This window comes from Epinephelus moara, chromosome 17 (assembly GCF_006386435.1).
Source record: "Epinephelus moara isolate mb chromosome 17, YSFRI_EMoa_1.0, whole genome shotgun sequence".
NCBI lineage: Eukaryota > Metazoa > Chordata > Actinopteri > Perciformes > Serranidae > Epinephelus > Epinephelus moara.
Genome location: NC_065522.1, coordinates 34,940,400 through 34,961,054, shown reverse-complemented (window position 1 = coordinate 34,961,054; position 20,655 = coordinate 34,940,400). Strand labels below are relative to the sequence as shown.

Below are 20,655 nucleotides of genomic sequence, written 5' to 3'. Positions count from 1 at the left end.
CTCCCTGTAGGTGAATGCCACTGGAGGCTGTGGTGATATATGACTATTTTCTACCATACCATGTGACAACAACGGACCATTTATCTCTAAATATGTGAAAACATTTCACTTCTTATCTCCTGCATATCACAAAGTAACCTTTCAGATTAGGTTACAGGTGTCTCACTGAGGTGACACGCCATCCACCATCCCCTCCGAATCTCAATGACAAAGTCAGCTCAGAAATAAATTCAAAATGTTCATATGATACGTATGAAATAACGCATGTAATGTATTTGTGGTTTACATCCACTTTATTCATCCAGAGGGAAATTGTTGTGCAGCAGTTGCAGTAGGAAAGAGTGCAAATACAACAACATATAAAACAAAGATTATTAATAAGGTGCAAAAACCAAATCCACACAATGCTCAAAATTTCAACATTTTAAATAACAGTGACATATGAGTTAGAAATATATCAGAGCGTGCAGATGGATTATTAAATAAATCATGTAGCTTATCTTGAAGGTAATGAAAAATAAGCACTTTTACAAAAATAAGTACATTGCCTTCTTCCCGTCATATTGGTCAGCACATAAACACTCACAGCTCTTCTTCTTCTTCNCACTGACATGGATGGAAACTGTAAATGCAACTGGACTGGTTATGTGTATGATACATAGGCTAAACATGAAAGTAAAAAGGTGTATGTTCTGAAAAGTAAAAAAAAAACACTATGATTTTAATATATGGCTTTATCCACATTATTTAAGTACATTTTTGGCTGCCATGTTTTTGGCTGCCATGTTTTCTATTAAAATATTCAGAATTTCCAGAAATGTGATTTAAAAAACAAAAAGAGCCAATTATTCTGTTAAGTGCTGATATCCTTGATATGTGAATGTTGATTTTGTAATATTGTTGATGAAAACACAGATGTAGGACAGTGTTCCCTCTGATATTTGTGTGGCTTTTGATACATTGGACCATCATTTTGTAAATCATTTCAGGGATAGAGTTGTTGTCTCTGAAAGTGATGGCCAAATGAAGCCTAATGAACCACTGTCTTTATTTTCTGAAGCCACTCGATGGCACTGTTTGTTTAACAAAGGTTTGAAAACACATTTCACTCCTTCGGCCTTTATCTTTAAACCAAAAGCGCCATCTGGTGGGGTCAGAAAATAAAGAGAGGCTTCATTTGGCCATCACTAGTCTCAGGTCCTGTCCCTGACTGGATTTCCTCTGTGTCCTCTTATACTGACTAACCAGAGGATTTTAAAAATCTTTCAGACTCATTATTACAGGGTGGTATTCTAAAAGAGNCTCTGTGTCCTCTTATACTGACTAACCAGAGGATTTTAAAAATCTTTCAGACTCATTATTACAGGGTGGTATTCTAAAAGAGTTGCTGTGTGTTTATATATAACATATCACGTTTTTATTCTCTTACAACATTGTTTTACTATTTTATTATTAAATGTGTGTGTGGATTTTTAAAAATTGCTTCTTGTGCTCCTGTTTTCAGCACTATACTGTCTATAAAATATATTGATATCATTTTTATGCAACCCTTTGATTTGCTGATCCTTTTATTCACAACTAAAATCATACATGAACGCAGTCTGTTTTCAAAGTTGGACACTGAGAGGCTGAGATGAAACTGTGATTGGTAATAAAAAGATTCTTTTTTTCAAAATTAAAAAGGCCTGAAACAGAATAAGTTGTACTTTAAGCAGAAGTTCAGGTGCATTTGTGCAACAGATTTAATGACATAGGTTCACAATGCTGACATCTGCTGTTCAACCTATACTATTGCATTTCTATGGAAATAGTCCAAATACAATGTAAGTGAAACTGTTGAAATCATCCTTGACATTTTGTTCAGTGAAGACTCTGATGCTGATAAAGGATTAAAAAAGAAAGAAAACAAAAGAACAAGATCAAAAAATGGGAAGACAAAAATATTCTTAAGAAATTCATTAAGGGACTGACAGATTTCCCTTTATTTGATTGTATGGGACAAGCAGCAGAGTGTGGTTCTAGGTGATGAATGAGCTCCAGATCTGAGTGATGGAATGATGTGTTTGGGATTATTAAATTCTTCAGAGCTCACACAGTGACCTTTAGTCTGAGATGATCTTTAGGCGTTCAAGTCTAAATGATGTATTTTCATTTATTAATTTAACAAACAATGACAAGACTTGTTCATATGATTTGTAAATAAGCGTGTTAAAATGTCTCAAATGTAGATTACAAAGACCTTTTGTAATACTAAACTAGAATTTGCCACCATGGGTTGTACCATTAGTGAAAATTCTGACCTGGACCGATAAAACACGATCACCACTGACTTCCCAGAATGTTTTCGACTATAACAAAAAGAAGTTTCCACTCTGTGTTTCCTGTTTCGTCTAAGACGTACAAGTAGTGATGGCCAAATAAAGCCTCATGAGCCACCTTCTTCATTTTCTGAAGCCACTAGATGGCGCTGTCTGTTCAACAAAGGTTTGAAAGCCCATTTCACTGCCAGTCCTTCAGCTTTTATCTTTAACCCAAGAGCGCCATCTGGTGGGGTCAGAAACTAAAGAAAGTGGTTCATGAGGCTTCATTTGGCCATCACTACATACAGAATGTCTTTTTCTGGTACATCACCATGAGGCACAGAGAATGTCTTTTTCTGGTACATCACCATGAGGCACAGCCTTTCTTACCGCTTTTGCAATTTTTAAAAAAAAAAGTAATAAATGATAGAATAGTTGAATAGAATGAAGTTGAAAACTTGCTCATAGAACCATTCCGCTCACACGCAATCTGTATCTCCACGTCAACCCAACCCTCCACCTCCCCTGCACTATAGTTCCCTACATTTCTCTCAAACTTACAACAAGTGATGCCGTTATAGATACTAAATAAATACAGACAAATTTATACCCAGTTTAGATGTGGATACTGCCATAGGAGCAGTGTGGCACAAACTGAAGTGGAAAGTTTGGCAAAAAAATTGGTTGTTCGGGAGTAGTACTTCAAATACAGGTACAATACATCAGAATATCATCTTAAAAGTGTTTCATTTAAAAGAATGACCCCGAAAAATTATGAAAAGACACCAAATATGTTGGATAGGTGAACATAGACCCTCCAATACTAATACACTAACATAATCTCACCATGTAACTGTAAAATGTTGAAACTTTGCATTTGAAACTTAACTATTGCAGTATCTCCTAGGTTGGGCCTATTTTTGAGTTAGATTGACTGGACTACCATTAAAAGTGATTTATTTCAATGTTCTGTCAACTTTGGGAAAATGTTTTAGACTAAGATGCTCAGGTGGCGGCAGACAATAATGTGTTGTTGATCAATTTATTTTGAGATCTTGGTGAAGGTTTCTCAACCAAAGAGCTGAAGAGTCACTGATCATCTATAGAATCAAAAAACATCAGATTTCACCTGAGAGATCTTATTAAATGTCCTGAAACAGACAACAGGGGCCATTTGGACACATTTCCTCTGCAGACAGTTTTGTCTTCCTGTAACAATGTTGGTTCAAGTTGAGATTGTCTTTGAGGGTTAGTTGCTCAATGGTGCCCTCTCCCTGTAGGTGAATGCCACTGGAGGCTGTGGTGATATATGACTATTTTCTACCATACCATGTGACAACAACGGACCATTTATCTCTAAATATGTGAAAACATTTCACTTCTTATCTCCTGCATATCACAAAGTAACCTTTCAGATTAGGTTACAGGTGTCTCACTGAGGTGACACGCCATCCACCATCCCCTCCGAATCTCAATGACAAAGTCAGCTCAGAAATAAATTCAAAATGTTCATATGATACGTATGAAATAACGCATGTAATGTATTTGTGGTTTACATCCACTTTATTCATCCAGAGGGAAATTGTTGTGCAGCAGTTGCAGTAGGAAAGAGTGCAAATACAACAACATATAAAACAAAGATTATTAATAAGGTGCAAAAACCAAATCCACACAATGCTCAAAATTTCAACATTTTAAATAACAGTGACATATGAGTTAGAAATATATCAGAGCGTGCAGATGGATTATTAAATAAATCATGTAGCTTATCTTGAAGGTAATGAAAAATAAGCACTTTTACAAAAATAAGTACATTGCCTTCTTCCCGTCATATTGGTCAGCACATAAACACTCACAGCTCTTCTTCTTCTTCATTCCAGTACGCGATGATCAGACGCTCTCCTTTTAGCATCAGCTCGAGCTGCAGGTAAAACCAGAGAAGAGAGAGGGTTAAGAGGAGTGTGTGTAGCTTCTTCTTCTTTCACTACCTGCTTTCTACCAGTGTTACTATGACAACCAGCTCAAAAAATCCTGTCCAGTGGAAACCATGTACCTCCAAACGTGTGAGTTTTGATTCTCTCACAGGAAACTACAGAATTGAACCTGTCCTCAGCCACAAAAGGGTGATCTCATTGTCAGTGAGACAGGATGTGAGGTAGCTGCATGGACAACAACAAAAGAGTCAAAGACACTCAGAGTGGAAACTGTTTGTGATAAACTGAAGGATGAAGTGTTCCTTTATGTGTTGAGAAAATTCCCCTACTTCTTCAAAGAACACTTCAGCTGCAAAATAATCATTTGTAAATCACTCGCCTTAAATATGTGAAGAAAACATTGCTTTCCTTGATGCCTCTGTGGTGAACAGAGAATCCAAAAAAAGGGCAAATATTCTTGATGAGTGGAAGTAAAGGGGGACTGTGTTTAACATCAGCTACACTATATCAAAACAGCTGTTCACTCTCACACAACTCGACTTTGACACGACTTGCAGGTATACATTAACCAATAACTGCTGTCAGTATCACAGCACATGTCCGTATCAGGGCAATGACAGATGGGTACATAAACAAAAACAGGACATAATAACATAAAACTGTCTATAAAACACTGTTATACCTCATATCACACAGCCCGACTGTTATGACAAAGACAGTAACAGACACAAAGATGTGACATATGCACCTGCACCTTTCCTCAGCCCTGACATTCTTCTTCCCCATGAGCCCGGTCTAACTCCAAAGTCATCGAAATCGGGTGCTTGGGCAGTGACTTTCAACATCATCCTGTAATGTCGGCATGATTCGTGGCTGGTTGCTGCTATCGTTAACGGTGCCCAGCGGCAGCAGGGGGAAATTCAGCAGGACAAGGACAAAGGTTAAGGCGACAAAAGTCCGACTGGGGTGGCGGATGGGTCCAACCAACACAGACTTTCACGCAGGAGAGCAGTGTTTGTGTCCCGTAAGATTCTAAAGGCCAAAACACACCGGCGGTGTCACATGACAGAAGTCAAGTGCCGACCCCAACACACACAGACAGCGTTGCGCTGCGGGGCATCCACCGGAATTCTTTTGCACACCCCACTCCGCTAGGTGGCGATAATGTGACTAGCTGGTTGCCAACCGCCAGTTAGAACAAAAGACGAGGAAGAAGACGCGGGAAGAAAAAGAAAACACACAACACAGGACGACCACGACAACCAGACTACGATGGTACCAATGTGAGTTGCTTATTATCACATGACGATAGATGGCGCCAAAGTTCTTCTTCTTTTCTGCTCTTCAACAGAGCTGCTACTATGGGAGCTGGGAAGTACAAAATAGGCTTTTCTCGGAAAAAGAAGTGCGTTTTCAAGGGCGGCGACGCTGGTAAATCGGACAATAGCGAGAAGTGCCACGGCGCGTCACGTCGACGCACATCGACACGCCGCCGATGTGGGTTTGTAAATAGAGAATAATGTTGTTGTTTTGACGCGTGCCATACGCTGCCAGTGAGTTTCAGCCTTAAAGGGATAGTGCACCCAAAAATGAAAATTCAGCCATTATCTACTCACCCATATGTCGAGGGAGGCTCAGGTGAAGTTTTAGAGTCCTCACATCACTTGCAGAGATCCAAGGGGAGAGGAGGTAGCAACACAACTCCACCTAATGGAGGCTGACGGCGCCCCAGATTCAAATGTCCAAAAACACATAATTGAAACCACAAAATATCTCCATACTGCTCGTCCTTAGTGATCCAAGGTGGAGTTGTGTTGCTACCTCCTCTCCCCTTGGATCTCCACAAGGGATGTGAGGACTCTAAAACTTCATCTGAGCCTCCCTCGGCATATGGGTGGGTACATAATGGCTGAATTTTCATGTTTGGGTGCTCTACCCCTTTAAGGCCAAACCCTGTTGTCTTTGTTGACTTAACCCAGCCATTTTTGTTTGTTGTTGAAGGAACCAAACGTTGATATGTGACGAGGTCGGAGTGAGAATGTGTTGTCCCCATGGGTCTCTCTCTAAACTCCATTATACATATATAAAGTTTCTCAAACGTGCACTATAGAGTAAAAATAAGACAAAATACGAAAACAAATTCATACATTTTTTCTAGGTAGGTTTAGTTCCGTCTTCCCGAGCCTAAAGCATGACGTATTCTTCTTCAAGTCATGAAAAATATTTGCTTTATTCGGATTTTCCATTCACCTATAAGGCATGTGAGCCAAGTAAGTAAGTAAATTTTATTTATATAGCACTTCTCACAGAGAGGACACAAAGTACTTCACAAGATAAAATACAAAAAATACAATAACAGAAACAATGCAAAATACACAAAAACAAATAAAAAGTAAAGTGCAGCGAAATACAGAGATGATACAATGGACAGTTAATGGAACACAAGCCTAAACAGATGTGTTTTTAACTGCTTTTTAAAAGTGTCCACGGAAGAGGCCGCTCTCAGCTCATGAGGTAGTGCATTCCACCATTTCGGTGCAACAGCCTTAAAGGCTCTATCACCTTTCGTCTTTAATCTTGTGTGAGGGACAGTAAGTAGGTGGCCTTCAGCGGACCGCAGTGACCTGACAGGACAGTGAAAGGACACCAGATCCGTCAAGTATGCAGGTGCTTGACCATGGAGGGCTCTGTAAGTGATGGTTAGAATCTTGTGCTGGATCCTGAAATTAACAGGGAGCCAGTGCAGGGATGCCAGGACTGGAGTGATGTGAGTGAACTTATGAGATCTGGACAGAAGCCTGGCGGCAGCGTTCTGGACTAGTTGGAGGCGGTCTAATGAAGTTTTATTGAGACAGGTGAAAAGAGAATTACAGTAATCCAGACGTGAGGAAATAAAAGCATGGATGATCATTTCTAGCTCGGAATAAGTTAACATGGATCTGAGTTTGGAAATGTTTTTGAGGTGGAAAAAGCAGGAGCGAGTGACAGTTTTGATGTGGTCATCGAAGAGCATGGCCTGATCAAATGTGACCCCAAGGTTTCTCAACTTGGGGCGCACATTTGCACTGAGGGACCCTAAGCAGCTGGCCACTTTAGATGCTGAGGCGTCAGGTGCAATAATTAAAATCTCGGTTTTAGCTGCGTTCAACTGAAGGGAGTTAGAAGCCATCCAGTCCTTAATTACATTCATACAATCGTACAGTGAGTCAATTCCATCGGTCCTATCAGGGCTAAAAGAAAAATATAACTGGAGGTCATCTGCATACATATGGTATGAGATACCTTCAGAATTGCTGATGACATCTCAAGACAACCACTTATCTTCTCAAATTCAACACGCAGTGAGTAACTGATGTAAGAATGATTATTTTTTAGGTGACATTTTTCTTTACGCTAAATAAACCCTTTAAAACCCGTCTTGGATCAGCTGGAAAAGTCGTCCTCACAAAGCTTTTTACAGATACATGGTTCTCACAGGACAGCCACGCTACAAACATATTATGATCTTATAGAATATGATGTATTACTAGAGATTAAACTACCTAACAGTATATGAAGGAGTTCAAATGAGCATTCAGGTGTCTTAGTGGTGTCTCTCATCATCTCTAACAGCTCTAAGGTCAGCTCTGACCTCTGACTCCTTTTGGAGGAAGCCATCAGAAAATATGATCCATACTGGGATCAATATATTCTATTATTATTGTATATTTTCAGAGGTGTTCTTACCTCGAGCCAGCCTGCGGCATGTGTAAATACACAATATGAGTATGGCTGTGTAGAGGAGGAACAGCAGGATGGAGCAGAGCAGTCTGTACCAAGGCATGTCAGGACGAGGGTCACCTGGAGGCTGAGCTCCCGCTGTGAGGAAGACAGTTTCAAATGAGGTTAAGTTCTGTTTTCATCCAAATATTATGCAGCATTTTCAACATTAATAAACAAAAAAAGAATTACAGAGGGGCATATGAATATTCACCAAAGAGCACAACTAGAGTCGAACAAAGACACAGGTTCACTGCATGTTGGCCATTTAACCCTTTGGGGTCAAGGGTATAATTGGCCATTTTTGACAACTTCTGATTTCACCTTAAAAACTGTTTACCTCACCTTATTTGGTGTCATTTTTTCATTGCGAAAAAGTATCAAATCAGAATTAGCAGAAGAGAATGACACGTAGACTGACAGGTCAGTCACTCAACGTCAGTACATGATATCTAGCGATGGCCAAATGAAGCCTCATGAAGCATTTTCCAAGAACATTTGCAATGCTGCGCTCGAGCGCCGACACTTTGTCACACATGCTGCATGTAGAGAGCAGAGCGTGTCACCTGTCACACCCAGCCAGCTCTGTGGCGACTCTCCTTTCGTCGGGTGTTCACACTTGTAGAATCCTTCGTCAGACGTGGACACCGCTCGGAGGGTCAGGATTCCGTCAGGCTTGGTACCGATGAAAGCATTGTTTTTGTAGAACGTAGCATTGAAATTTGATGTAGGATTCTTTGAGTATCTTTCCTTGTGGATGCAGCTGAGAGTCACCTCATCTCCCTTCCTCACAGGAAGTGCAGGGCTGTCCAGTATCACGACACCAGCTAAAACATAGAAGAGCAAACATGGTGTCACTGTTGTCATGGTTAAAGACAAGTGTAGTAGTTCTTACCATATTGATTTGTTGGCTGGCACAAACAGACGTTCTCACTCCCAACTCATCAAACAGCTTAGTCAGAGGCCCTACACTTCAAACCACAGAGCTCTATGTGGCAGCAGTAGGAAGTGAAGTGAAGCAGTAGAAAGAGCGACAAAGTCCGTGAAAGGAGAAGTCGAGGTGGATGGATGGGTCACACAAACACAGGACTTTGACCCAGGAGGCTGCTGTTTGTGTCCCAAGTCAACACTTAGATATTTTAACTTATTTTAACTTGTGACATTTTTCCAAACCTAAACAAACTGTGACCATTGAACAATGTTTTGGTTAAACTGTTCTTATTTAGCTGTTTCCTGTGAACACAGACGTTTACTGCGAAAAGACTGTATTCATGTTACGAGTGGAAACGCAAATTGTTTTATCCATGTGTGGAAATGGTTTTGGTTAGGCATTGACTTTGAATAGTTAGGGTAAGGATAGCCCATTGGGCGGGTTATGAGACAATGGGCCCGTGGGCACAGATAGGCAAAGGGCCCCACCACCTCTCCACTTCCAAGACACACAGAGATTATAATGGATTTGCATCTCTTTCTAGTTGTGGTTCATTTTTGTGTCTCCTTGTAGTTTTTCTGCCTTTTTGTAATCGTTTGGGTCTCTTTTTTTTAGCTTTGTAGTCATTTTGGGTCTAACTGTGGTTGTTCTGTGTCTTTTTTAGTCGTTTGAGTCTTATTCACATAATTTTGTATCTTTTGGTGTCTTTCTTGGATATTTTATGTCACTGGTTGTTTTTGTAGTCGTTCATGTCTGTTTGAAGTAATTTAGTTTTTTTTTGCAATTTCGTGTCACCTTGTGGTTTTGTGTCTTTTTGTAGTTGCTTGGGTCTCTTCAAGGCAATTTTGTATCTTTTTAGTGTCTGTCTTGATAATTTTGTGTCACTTTGTTGTAACTTTTTTGTCTCCTTGTGGTTGACTTGATCTCTTTTTGTAGTCATCTGAGTTTTTTTTTTAGGTAATTGTGTTTCTTGGAGGTAAAGTTGTCTCTCCTTTGGTCATTTTGTGTCTCCTTGTGGTTGTTCTGTGTCTTGTTGTAGTCGTCTATGTCTCTGAGGTAATTCTGTGTCTTTTTTGTACATATGTGTCACTTTGTGGTTGTTCGGTGTCTTTCTGCAGTTGTTTGGATCTCTTAAATGGTGAATTTGTGTGTCTTTAAGCTAATTTTGTGTCCCTTCATTGCCGTTTGTTGTCTTTTTGTGGTTGTTTTGTCTGTTACGGTGGTTATGTTTGTGTCTCCTTGCATTTACTTGGCATCTCTGTGTGTCTCATTGTGGTCTTTGAGTCTCTTTCTGGTTGGTATGTGTTTTTTTTGAAGTGATTTTGTTCCTTTCCTGTTCATTTTGTATTACTTTGTAGGGGTGGGGGGGGGGGGTTGTTGTTTGTCATCTCTTTATGGTTGTTTTGCCTGTTACGGTGGTTGTTTTTGTGTCTATTTGCACTTTTGTTTTTGCATCTTTGTGGTCTTTTTGTGTCCCGTTGTGGTCTTTGAGTCTCTTCCTGGTTGGTATGTGTTTATTTGGGATTTTGCACATTCAGGCCAGGGGGGGCCCTGACACTTGGGGTCATGGGGCCTGTGCCTGGTGGACATGTTCCGTAAACCATCCCTGCCCACTGGTCAGAGGATAGGACCTGAACAAATCGTGTTTCAGATACAGATGGGGCAGTGATGAGGGGTAGGCCTATGTAGAGTGTCATAGTGTGAAGGGCCACTGACCAAGCTGCTGTATTGACCAGCTGGGAGTGAGAACATGTTGTCATTGACAGGAGTGTTTCTAAACTGACACACATTCTGACAGGCACACGTAGAAATGACTGTACAAATGATTAAATAAAACAAAACAGTTTAAATCTCTCTTATATAAAATATTCATCTCATGCCGCAGTCCTTCAGAACCCTCAGACATAAAAAAACGATTCATGGTTCTTTTGTCAAACTAAACACAACATGAAACAAAACACAAGCTCATTAGCGGACATACCGGCCACTGTGATGTTGATGGTGTTGCTACACTCGCCCTGTTCAGACTCACACCAGTACACTCCACTGTCTGACGGGTAGACGTCGTCGAGCGTGCAGCCATTGTCGCAGGGTTCAGGCGTCTCAGAGGAGTTGTGCTTCATCAGTGTCCAGCCGGTAGAGTTCAGCGGTGCATCACAGCTCAGATAGATGCGGTCGTACCGAAAGAACTGAGATTTGTCAGGACGGATGCTCAGTGTGGCTGCTGGTGGTTCAACAGGAAATAAAAGACGTGATTTTAAAAACATCAGCTTGATTAAAATCAGAGACTTCAGATCCTGTGCTCTTGGTCTCATTGCACCTTTTTTAACACATCAGATTATTTCAATCAATCAAAGTCAATCATACCAACAATTTGATCTTATTGAAAAATCGATTTTATATCACAGGTTGTGGTCATGATCAGATTTAGGGGGATTTAGTGCCACCTTGTGGTGAGGCTCACAGATTGCAACCAGCTGAAACTTCTGCGGGTTAGAATTTCTTCATCGTTCAGGAGGTTTTTACCGATTTATCGCCAGAGGTCTCTTCCTCTCCAAAACAAACAGACCAGCTGATTTAAACTGGTAAAAACACTGACTGAAGCAGTTTCACCTAAAACACTGTCACGGAGGGCAACACATTCTCACTCTGACCTCGTCGTACATTTGGTCATGGATTTTTTACAGTGAGATATGATGAACAAGATACCGTGGGTGTGTTGGTTGTTGACGTTCTAAGACGCCGTGTCAACTTCAGCCTACATGTATCGTCTGTTTTCAAAATACACTCTGTTTTCACAGGAAATGTACAGTTTGCATGAAGTCTCTTTCAAAATTAAAGCACTATGTCGGTACAACACTGCAAATTGACCTTTTTTCCTTCAGCAACAAACATGTGGGTATGTGTTGCCAACACACACGTGGTTGGGTTTAGGACAAAAGAACAGGGTTTGGCTTTACAGTCTTACAGGAAGTGAACGTAGGTGATCGTTGGATCCATCCCCCACTCCTCTAACACACTCTGCTCAGACGTTTGCTGCCTTAAAGCTATGGTCTACATTTAGAAAGATTGATCATTATTATTAACATCATTTAGATGGTGGTTATGGTCCAATAGTGCTAGCTACACAATGTGTAGAGCAAAAGGAACCAAAAAAATCCATTCTCTCTGGCGGCTGCAGGTCTGCAAAGAAATTGACCAACGGACCGCATGGCTGTGGTTGGTCAATTTCGCTCCGGTCCTTGCTCAAATTTGCACTCTCTCTCTCTTACCCTCCGTCCAATCCCCTCGCTCCATTTTGACACTGCTCTGCTCCTCGTCCCGCCTTGTCCCAACCCCCCTCCGCATTTGAAAGTACGAGTGGTTTGTAAGGCCCTGAGCGAGGGGATGTTGTGTTTGGAGCGATTTTCAGGTTTTTGGAAGCAACAGGGCTTGTAAATAGAATTTAATATGTAGTATATTGTGTTCCACACTCCAGTCCAGAAGGTGGCGGTAATGCACCTAAACGTTATTTGCCAACCGACATAAAACGAAAGAAGAAGGAGACTAAGAAGGCCCTGAGTGATTCAGCTACACGAGTTTCGATATGGAAAATAAAGAGAGCGACAGCAGCAAGCGGCCTCTGCTTGCGCCACCGGCAAAGGCCGAAAGGAAGCGTAAGTCTGCCTCTGAAAAGACGGAAACGAAGAGGAAATGCGACAAATTGAGGGCTGAAAGCAGAGTAAACATCCGGTCATCCTTTGACCGATGGAAAAAGCTCCGGCAAGATCTGGGCCTGAAAAGTGATGCTGATACAGCAGAGTTTTTGTTGAACGGGTAATATTTCGTTTTTATTGTGGATGTTGTGACATAGATAACTGTATGCCAATGCTGGCTTATGACTGTGAAAGCTGTCGTTAGTGTGTGTCGTTAGGAGGCTCCGAGGGGAGGGGCACACGAGCTCGGAGGGGAGGGATCATGAAGCACAGAGGGAGGGGTATGTGTGTGTGTGGGGGGTGCTTTTTTCACATCTTTCTCATCGTCTTTCTAAACGTAGACCATAGCTTTAACTTTTGCTGTTGCTCCGCCACGTTTTCCCCTGATGCCGCTGGGCGCTGTTAAACAATAAAGGCGTCTGGCTGTGTATCATGCCGACATTAAAGGACAGCTTTCCTTGCTGGTGTCTGACAAAGGAAGTCACTGCCCAAGCGAGAACCTGCTCCCTGCGTATGTAACAGCTTGCTCTAAGGTAACGGAAACCCAACAGTTCTTATTTTCCAGGGATTATACACTAACATTCTTGTTATATTTTCTGCCAGTACGTCCCCCTAAATCCTACACACTGGACCTTTAATAAGGCTGCACTGTGGCAGCTTGGGTTTAAGGACTTTCTGCCAAGATATCAACTTCAGATTTTAATTCAGCTTCAAAGAACCAAAATACAAACTTGTGTCAAATCATCAAAATAAATTAAGGCAATTCACCTATCAACGAACTGGAATGGGGTGCAGATAAATAAAATGTAGAGCTTTGACTGGACCCAAAAAAATCAGGCCCAAACCTACGTCGTATCAGTCTAAAATGACATATTGGCATGCTGAGAAATTACAGCCCAGTCTGAACACGCCCAATCAAAGCTCTAACTGTTGCTTCCTAGTTGCACTTGCCTTGCAGTTGCCTGCACTGTATATTATTATTTACATTACTCTGCTCTTTACTGCTTTTTGCACTTCTGGTTTGATGCTAACTGGCATTTAATTGTCTCAGTAACTGTACAATACCATAAAGTTATACCAATCTAGTACTCAAGTACTAAGAAACAACAGCTATAACATAACAATTGAATGAATTAAGAAAAATCAAACTTTATCTATTAAAAAAAAAAAAACATTACTTACAAAGTAGGAGACAGAGTGAGGTGATCTCCATCCTGCATCGATGCTGTCTTTGTTCTCATCAGCGAACAGCCAACAGTCTACCCACATCCTGAGCTCAAAAGGAAATCATGACGACCCAGATGACAGGCGGAACATATAAAAAACAAACATGTTGATGACCTGAAGCATGCAAGAAAAAAAAATACCCTAAATTCATATTTTCCATTTGAAAGTTCATAAAGCCAGACTGCACAAACTGCAGCAACCTTTACTAATGTCTCCTAGATGTATCCATATAAAGTCCCTTTTATCACTCCAACTTAACAGACACAAATACAGCTCTTCCTCTTTATCAATGGAAAAAAACAAATCAAGTGAAACTGTCAACTGGTGACAGAGGTTTGCTAAATGAGTCACATTTCTGTTAAACAGGACATGAGACAGACACATTGTTAACCTGGGTAACCTCAAACACAAATGTCACCTTAAAACCATCAGTGTTAGACAGCACTGACCTGGACCAACAGCACACCACACCAGTACAGCACGACAAAACCACAGCGTTTAAACCATCAAAAACTGAAGAAAAAATAAGAATAGATGTCTCCACTTGCAGTCCTTCGCTGCAGTGTGTATTAGCTTTAATAGTTTGTGGGCTACAAATACAAAGTTTGTCTTGAAGAGATGTGGAAATTAGGAATCACTTTGCTCAGTCAGTCATTCAGTTTTCTTTTCTGCATCACCTGTACATGCCTCATAACTCTTCACATAGCCTGGGGTGAAATAAGCCTGCAGGCTGGTGGTGGGAAAATAAAACCTAATGTACCATTGTCTTTTTTTCTGAGTCCAGTAGAAGGCACTCTATTCAATGAGGGGTTGAGAGCACTGAACTGCCACTGCTTGAGCCTTTTTCTGCAAACCAAAAGCGCCATCTAGTGGGGTCAGAAAATGAAGGAAATGGTTCATGACGCCTCATTTGGTTATCACTACTGCTGGCAGAAGGGGGACTGAGCTTTGTTTATGGTGATATTGTTCATGTACACAATATTTTAAAAGTAGACTTACTGAATCATCAAAAAACTGGAACATAACAGTTTTACTTTAAGCCCTGTATTATAGTTAGACAAGATCATGTTTGGGCGTAAAACACCAACTTATGGTGTCACAAAAGCTGCTAAAAATACAGCGATGGATCACTCACAAACACTGATTGTTGGAAGCCAAAAGCTGCTGGAAACTTGATGGATTGCTAAAAAACACCCACTTTTGGTGGCACAACAGCTGCTGGAAATGCAGTAATGGGTCACTAACAAACACCAAGGTTTGGTAGTCAAAATCCGCTGGAAACTTAGCGACTGGTCGCTAAAAAACACCCGCGTTTGGTGGCTCAAGTGCGACTAGAAATGCAGTGACAGATCACTGACAAACACCCACTTTTGGTGGCACAACAGCAGCAATGTAGTGATAGGTTGCTAGAAAACACCTACATAAAGTGCCACAAACGCCGCTAGAAATGCTGAAAAACACCCATGTTTGGGTGCACCAAGGTGACTAAAATTATTAGCAATAGGTTACTAAAAAACACCCACGTTTGGGTGCACAAATCCCTCTAGAAACGCAATGACAGGGTCGTTACAAACACAGTGGTTTGGTAGCCAAAATCCGCTGGAAACCTAGTGAGAGGTCGCTAAAAACACACTTTTGGTGGCACAACTGCTGCTGGAAACTTAGTGATGGCTCGCTAAAAAACACCCCTGTTTGGTGGCTCTAGAACCACTAGAAATGCAGTGACAGATAACTGAAAAACACCCACTTTTGTCGGCACAACAGCTGCTGGAATGTAGTGATGGTTTGCTAGAAAACACCTATGTTTATTGCCACAAATGCCACAAGAAATGCTGAAAAATACCCATGTTTGGGTGCACAAGGGCCGCTGAAAGCATTAGCAATGGGTTGCGAAAAAACACTCAAATTTTGGAGTCACGAATGCCTCTAGAAACACGGTGACAGGAACCCTAGAAACGCGGTGACAGGGTCGCTACAACGCAAAGGTTTGTTAGCCAAAATCCGCTGGAAACTTAGTGACTGGTTGCTAAAAACTACCCCTGTTTGGTGGCTCTAGAACCGCTAGAAATGCAGTGACAGATAACTGAAAAACACCCACTTTTGTCGGCACAACAGCTGCTGGAAATGTAGTGATGGTTTGCTAGAAAACACCTATGTTTATTGCCACAAATGCCACGAGAAATGCAGTGACCCACATCTGGGTGCACCAAGGCCACTGGAATTATTAGCAACGGGTCACTAAAAAACCCAAGTTTGGAGCCATGACTCACTCTGGAAACGTGGTGACAGGGTCGCTGGAAATGCAGTGAGAGGTTGCTAAAAAAACAAACATGTTTGGTGGCACAAACGCAGCTATTGGTCACTGAAAATGCCCAGTATCACGTCAGTATCAAGGAGTGTGCGCACACCATGGGTCTAAATACATCAATACACAATATTTTCCTCTGCAGCAGCAACAGCAAAACATTCCTACTGTCAATAATCTGACGACAGTGTGACTGAAAAAATTTGAAGAACACACAACAAGATCTAAAGATAAAGGTGCACTAGCTGCATGAATGAACGTTTTCTAGCACAGGGCACCCTGGAGAGCACTGCATCACGTTTTTCCACCAAAAGGTAACTCTGGAGGCCTCTGCACCATGTTTTCTCCACTAAAAGGCAACTTTAAAGGGCTCTACATCACGTTTCCTCCATCAAAGGTGAATGCTAGAGAGCTCTATGTCCCATTTTCTCTACTAGAAGGGAACTCTGGAGGGTGCTTCATTATGTTTTTCCACTGGAAGGCGCCGTTGATGCCACTTCGTCATGTCTAATCTACCATAGAGGCATCTAGGAGGGCTATTTTGCTGCATTTGTGCCCACATGGAAAACCCATAAACACATTTTCACTCAGTGTTTTGAATACAGATCAAAATACTAAAATACCAGGTCGCACAAAACACAGGTCAGAGGCCTCCTGAAGGGAGAATCAGACACACAACACTGCAGGAACACTACAGTACCAGCAGAACAGAGAGGTACAGGACATCAAATCTAACTGTAAAAAAAACAGGCTTACAGACAGATGAGAAGACAACCTGGTGGGCAGACAGGAAGAATAAGCAGGGAAAAACATGAATGCGGGGAAAGCACAGGGAACAATAGCAGGATTATATACTGAGTGGGCTGATGAGGCAACGAGAAACAGGTGTGTGAATGGGGGAAGGAGGCCCAGGTGAGTAAATGGAAAACAAGGTAAGGTTGTCTGGGGACACCTGGTGGCCAGATGGAGACAGGGCAGACCATGACATGAAGGTGTTTAAAATCAGCTCAGTTTATGTCAAAAGAGATGAAGAAAGAAAGCGCGGTGTGATCTAATGTGGGCCCTGGGTCGGCCGTCCCATTCAGTACTGATTCTGACCGTCTTAAACTGACTTGGACATTTAGTTTGTTGCTTTTATGTTCAGCTTATTCCAGAGTTTTGACTAATCAGTGTATGTGGTTAACAGCTCAGCAGCCAACAACAGTGTCATCAGGGTGATATCTGTGGCCTTTGGACTCTTCTGCTATGCTATGGTCGGGTTTTTCCACTTAACACAGATCAGTCTGGCTGTTGCAGTGGTGCATGATCTACTTCATCACACTCTATGCATGTCCCCGCTTGCTCTCTTTGTCTTCTCTTTTTGTGCACCTAATTAGTCTTTGGGACTCGCTGCCTGCAGAGCAGACTAGCAACTGTTCCCAAATATGAACTAAACATTTATGACTTGGGGCTTTTGTTTTTTATTTTGGCTTAGAGGAGGGACATACAACTATAACAGGTTGTATTTTGTACTAATTTTAAATACAATCTGAACCCCAAAAACCTGCTGGCATCTTTAACACTTGCCAAAATTAGGAAAATGTTTTTTGTTTTTTTTATTAATTGTGCGACACACAATACCTTACATACAGACATCATTCTCGGAACCCATCGGCTGTATTCGGCGTCTGACTTCCGGCAGACAGCGAATACAGCCTCTGGGGTCAGACCCCCGATTTTTTGGCATTCCGGTTTGGAGGAGGCGAATTTCCGTTTCCTCCCCCCGCTCATATAAGTAAATATGCTGAACCACTGCGATGGATTCAGAGTTTGCAGTGACGCCAATTATGTTTCGCCTCGTTAGTTCACCGCACGGACCGTTTAACCTGGCAACAACTGCAGCCGGCTCAAACGTGATTGGTCAATATCACGCGGACTACAAACAACCTACAACCGGAAACCAGGGCACTTCCGCTCTTCTTCCGGAGGCAAGATCTCCGGGGTTTGCCTACAGACTCTACATTCACTGAATGTAGAGTCTGTATATAGAGACTATACAGACATAAACCTATACATACTTACAAACAAACAGGGGGTGCAGAGATACAAACAAAACAAAGGCAAAAAACAAAAGACAGCAAAAAGACTTTACAGATCACTTCCACATAATTTCTCCATAATAGAGTATGTTTTAGCAGCTTTCTTATTTCTAATGTCCTTGATTGTGGCAGCATAGCTGTAACAAGCTTGTTGGTTTATTCTAAAATAATGAGAGTTCTTGTAGTTTCAGCACGTTGACTCTTTATTGACACTATGCTCTCTTAACACATTTGCTGCATGTAGACTGTCTTGCTGGACACTTATCCTGCTGGCTGCGAGGTGTTTTGCCACACTGTCCACATTTCCTGCGGTCACTGTCTTTGTGTTTTTGGGCTACTTCTTGGATAGCACAGGCTCGCTCTCCCTGCTGGTTAACTTGCGCTTTTACCTCCTCTGACTGACGCACCTCTTGCACAGTCATCTCCAGAGTGAGTTTCGGGATTAGCTGCAGTTTCTGCGATAATTCTTTGTCCGAGATGCCTAACAATATCCGGTCCCTTATATGTTCCTCCCATTTTGCACCGAAGTCGCAGTGTTCAGACAGTTCATACAGGGCGCGGATAAATGTCTCTGCACGCTCTCCCGCATGTTGCACTCTCTGGTTGAAACAGGCACGTTCATGAATAATGTTGCATCTCGGAATGAAATAGGCGTCAAACTCATCTTCACTTTCCCCCTATTCATAGGAGAAAGAGCTCAGGATGTTTTCCGCTTCGTTACCGAGTGCATACACCAGCATGCTCACTTGAACTGGGCCATCCTACTTGTCCAATTTAGTAGCTGTCCTGTAGTGGGAAAACCGTTTCTTCCACTCGGGCCACTCTGCTGGCACAAACAAAAACTCTCCGGTGGCTGGAACTTTGCCATCCGTGACCACTTCTGACACCATGTAATAAGCTTGTTGGTTTATTCTAAAATAATGAGAGTTCTAGTAGTTTCAGCACGTTGACTCTTTATGGACACGACTCTTAACACGTCTTAACGCACATGAACTGCCGTCAAAAACATGTACCTATCAAAAACTGTCGTAATTGTTGCAACGCATGCCATAAAACATATTCTCTGACAATAGCGGTGCAGTTCTTGTCGAAAGAGTACAATGTTTGGTTTAGATTTGGCCCATTTGTTTTTATGAATGTGAAATTTCCCCAAACTTATGATCAACTGACAGAAAAAACACAAATCTTTGTCTTCCGTCCGGTCATCAAAATAAATAAAAATGAACACAGTCCAGTCTCACAGTGTTTCAGCTTTGCTTCGGTTTAACATGCCGCATGGTAACAAGCTTTACAAAATGATGACACGGGGTGGCCAATCAGATTGCAGGAGGGGCAGGCACCCCTGTTGCAACATACCTTCACTAAATTCACCTCTGCGCATCAGTGGTAGACATCTAAGCTCAAACTGTGTAACTATGTGACAGTTATTAAGGAAGGAAGTGGAACATACGGGGCACAAACACTTTCAAACAACGTCAGTCAGCAGTTTGGAAAATTCGGTTTGAAAACATGTCTTCAACTAGAAAAGCACTCAGAGAGTGCAGACCTCCGCCAAGTAGGTGATATTACTATCACATCACAGCGTGAAGTCCCGCCCATCCTGTCCCAGTGATGTTGAGTAGAGCTGTAGAGAAGTTACAGTTCATTCATTCAGGGTTTTTGGGAGGTCGGGCAAGATGGCGACCAGTACGATTGTTTTGAGTTGAACTCCGAAGAGATTTGAGTACCAGTTGTTATAACTGAAAAGGAGAGATGCATGACGACAATTTAGAGGACTAATATTCTCAAGGAAGTCACATCTAATGTTTAGTCCAAGATAAACCTGTTCTAATGGAAGAAATACAAACTTTAACAACTACGACCAAGCTCAGCTAACTTTAGCTAGCCTGTCTCAAGCTAGCTTGCTAGCTTGCCAACAACACGTGAAATATGCCGAAACGAGAGAAGGACAGGAGGGGAAACCTTCTAATGGACTTTGAAAATGAGAGTGCGCTCCCGGTGTGTTCACCTTTACCAGACTCCCCTCTGGCAAGTCCTAATCCCAAAAAAGTCTGCTCCAACAGCCAAAATGAGAAGGTATCTAATGCTGATATACTGAATGCTATCAAAGAGTTGTCAAGCAAATTTTCTTCTCTCGAAACTAAGATAAACAAAAACTCAGCGGACATTGGCACAATCAAAGACAACATTGAAGGAATGGATCACCAAATGAAAACGGCCTTCGACAAAGTAAACGCTGTGAATGGACGGGTTTCTGAGCAAGAGAAAAAAATCAAAGAAGCAGAGCGTTACAGCCGACGTTGGAACCTCAAGCTGCTCAACCTCCCGGAGGGTGTCAACGAGACCGCAGAAGACACAAGGAAGAAAGTTTTTGACATCTTCAGCAAAATGATTCCAGAGGAGAATAACAAGCTGGGTTTCCTCAT

The 20,655-nt window shown here is 41.8% G+C and overlaps 1 protein-coding gene across 3 annotated transcripts; it reads right to left on the bottom strand.

Annotated features, from left to right (window-relative positions):
* Positions 1-287: 287 nt before the first annotated feature.
* Positions 288-16,932, bottom strand: LOC126404159 (uncharacterized). 3 transcript variants are annotated; one of them, XM_050067176.1, is made up of 6 exons: positions 13,802-14,067; positions 10,906-11,148; positions 8,560-8,820; positions 7,961-8,092; positions 4,171-4,221; positions 288-603 (listed from the first exon to the last, which is right to left on the bottom strand). In XM_050067176.1, the coding sequence occupies exons 1-5, from the start codon at positions 13,830-13,832 to the stop codon at positions 4,172-4,174; spliced, it is 717 nt and encodes a 238-aa protein (XP_049923133.1). In that variant the 5' UTR covers positions 13,833-14,067; the 3' UTR covers positions 288-603; position 4,171. The 3 variants fall into 3 exon arrangements, with proteins under 3 accessions (XP_049923133.1, XP_049923132.1, XP_049923131.1); XM_050067175.1 differs by lacking the exon at positions 288-603 and adding an exon at positions 16,908-16,932 and having other exon boundaries at positions 3,858-4,221; positions 13,802-13,889; XM_050067174.1 differs by lacking the exon at positions 288-603 and having other exon boundaries at positions 3,858-4,221; positions 13,802-14,065.
* Positions 16,933-20,655: the final 3,723 nt, after the last annotated feature.

What these genes read in the sequence shown, in the direction of transcription:
- LOC126404159 (XM_050067175.1), bottom strand. Translation starts at nt 13,832, where the DNA reads ATGGAGATCACCTCACTCTGTCTCCTACTTT. An exon ending in CATCAACATCACAGTGGCCG is followed by an intron (nt 8,821 to 10,905) that starts GTATGTCCGCTA and finishes TCTATGTTTTAG; the next exon opens with CTGGTGTCGTGATACTGGAC. An exon ending in GAGCTGGCTGGGTGTGACAG is followed by an intron (nt 8,093 to 8,559) that starts GTGACACGCTCT and finishes TCTTCCTCACAG; the next exon opens with CGGGAGCTCAGCCTCCAGGT.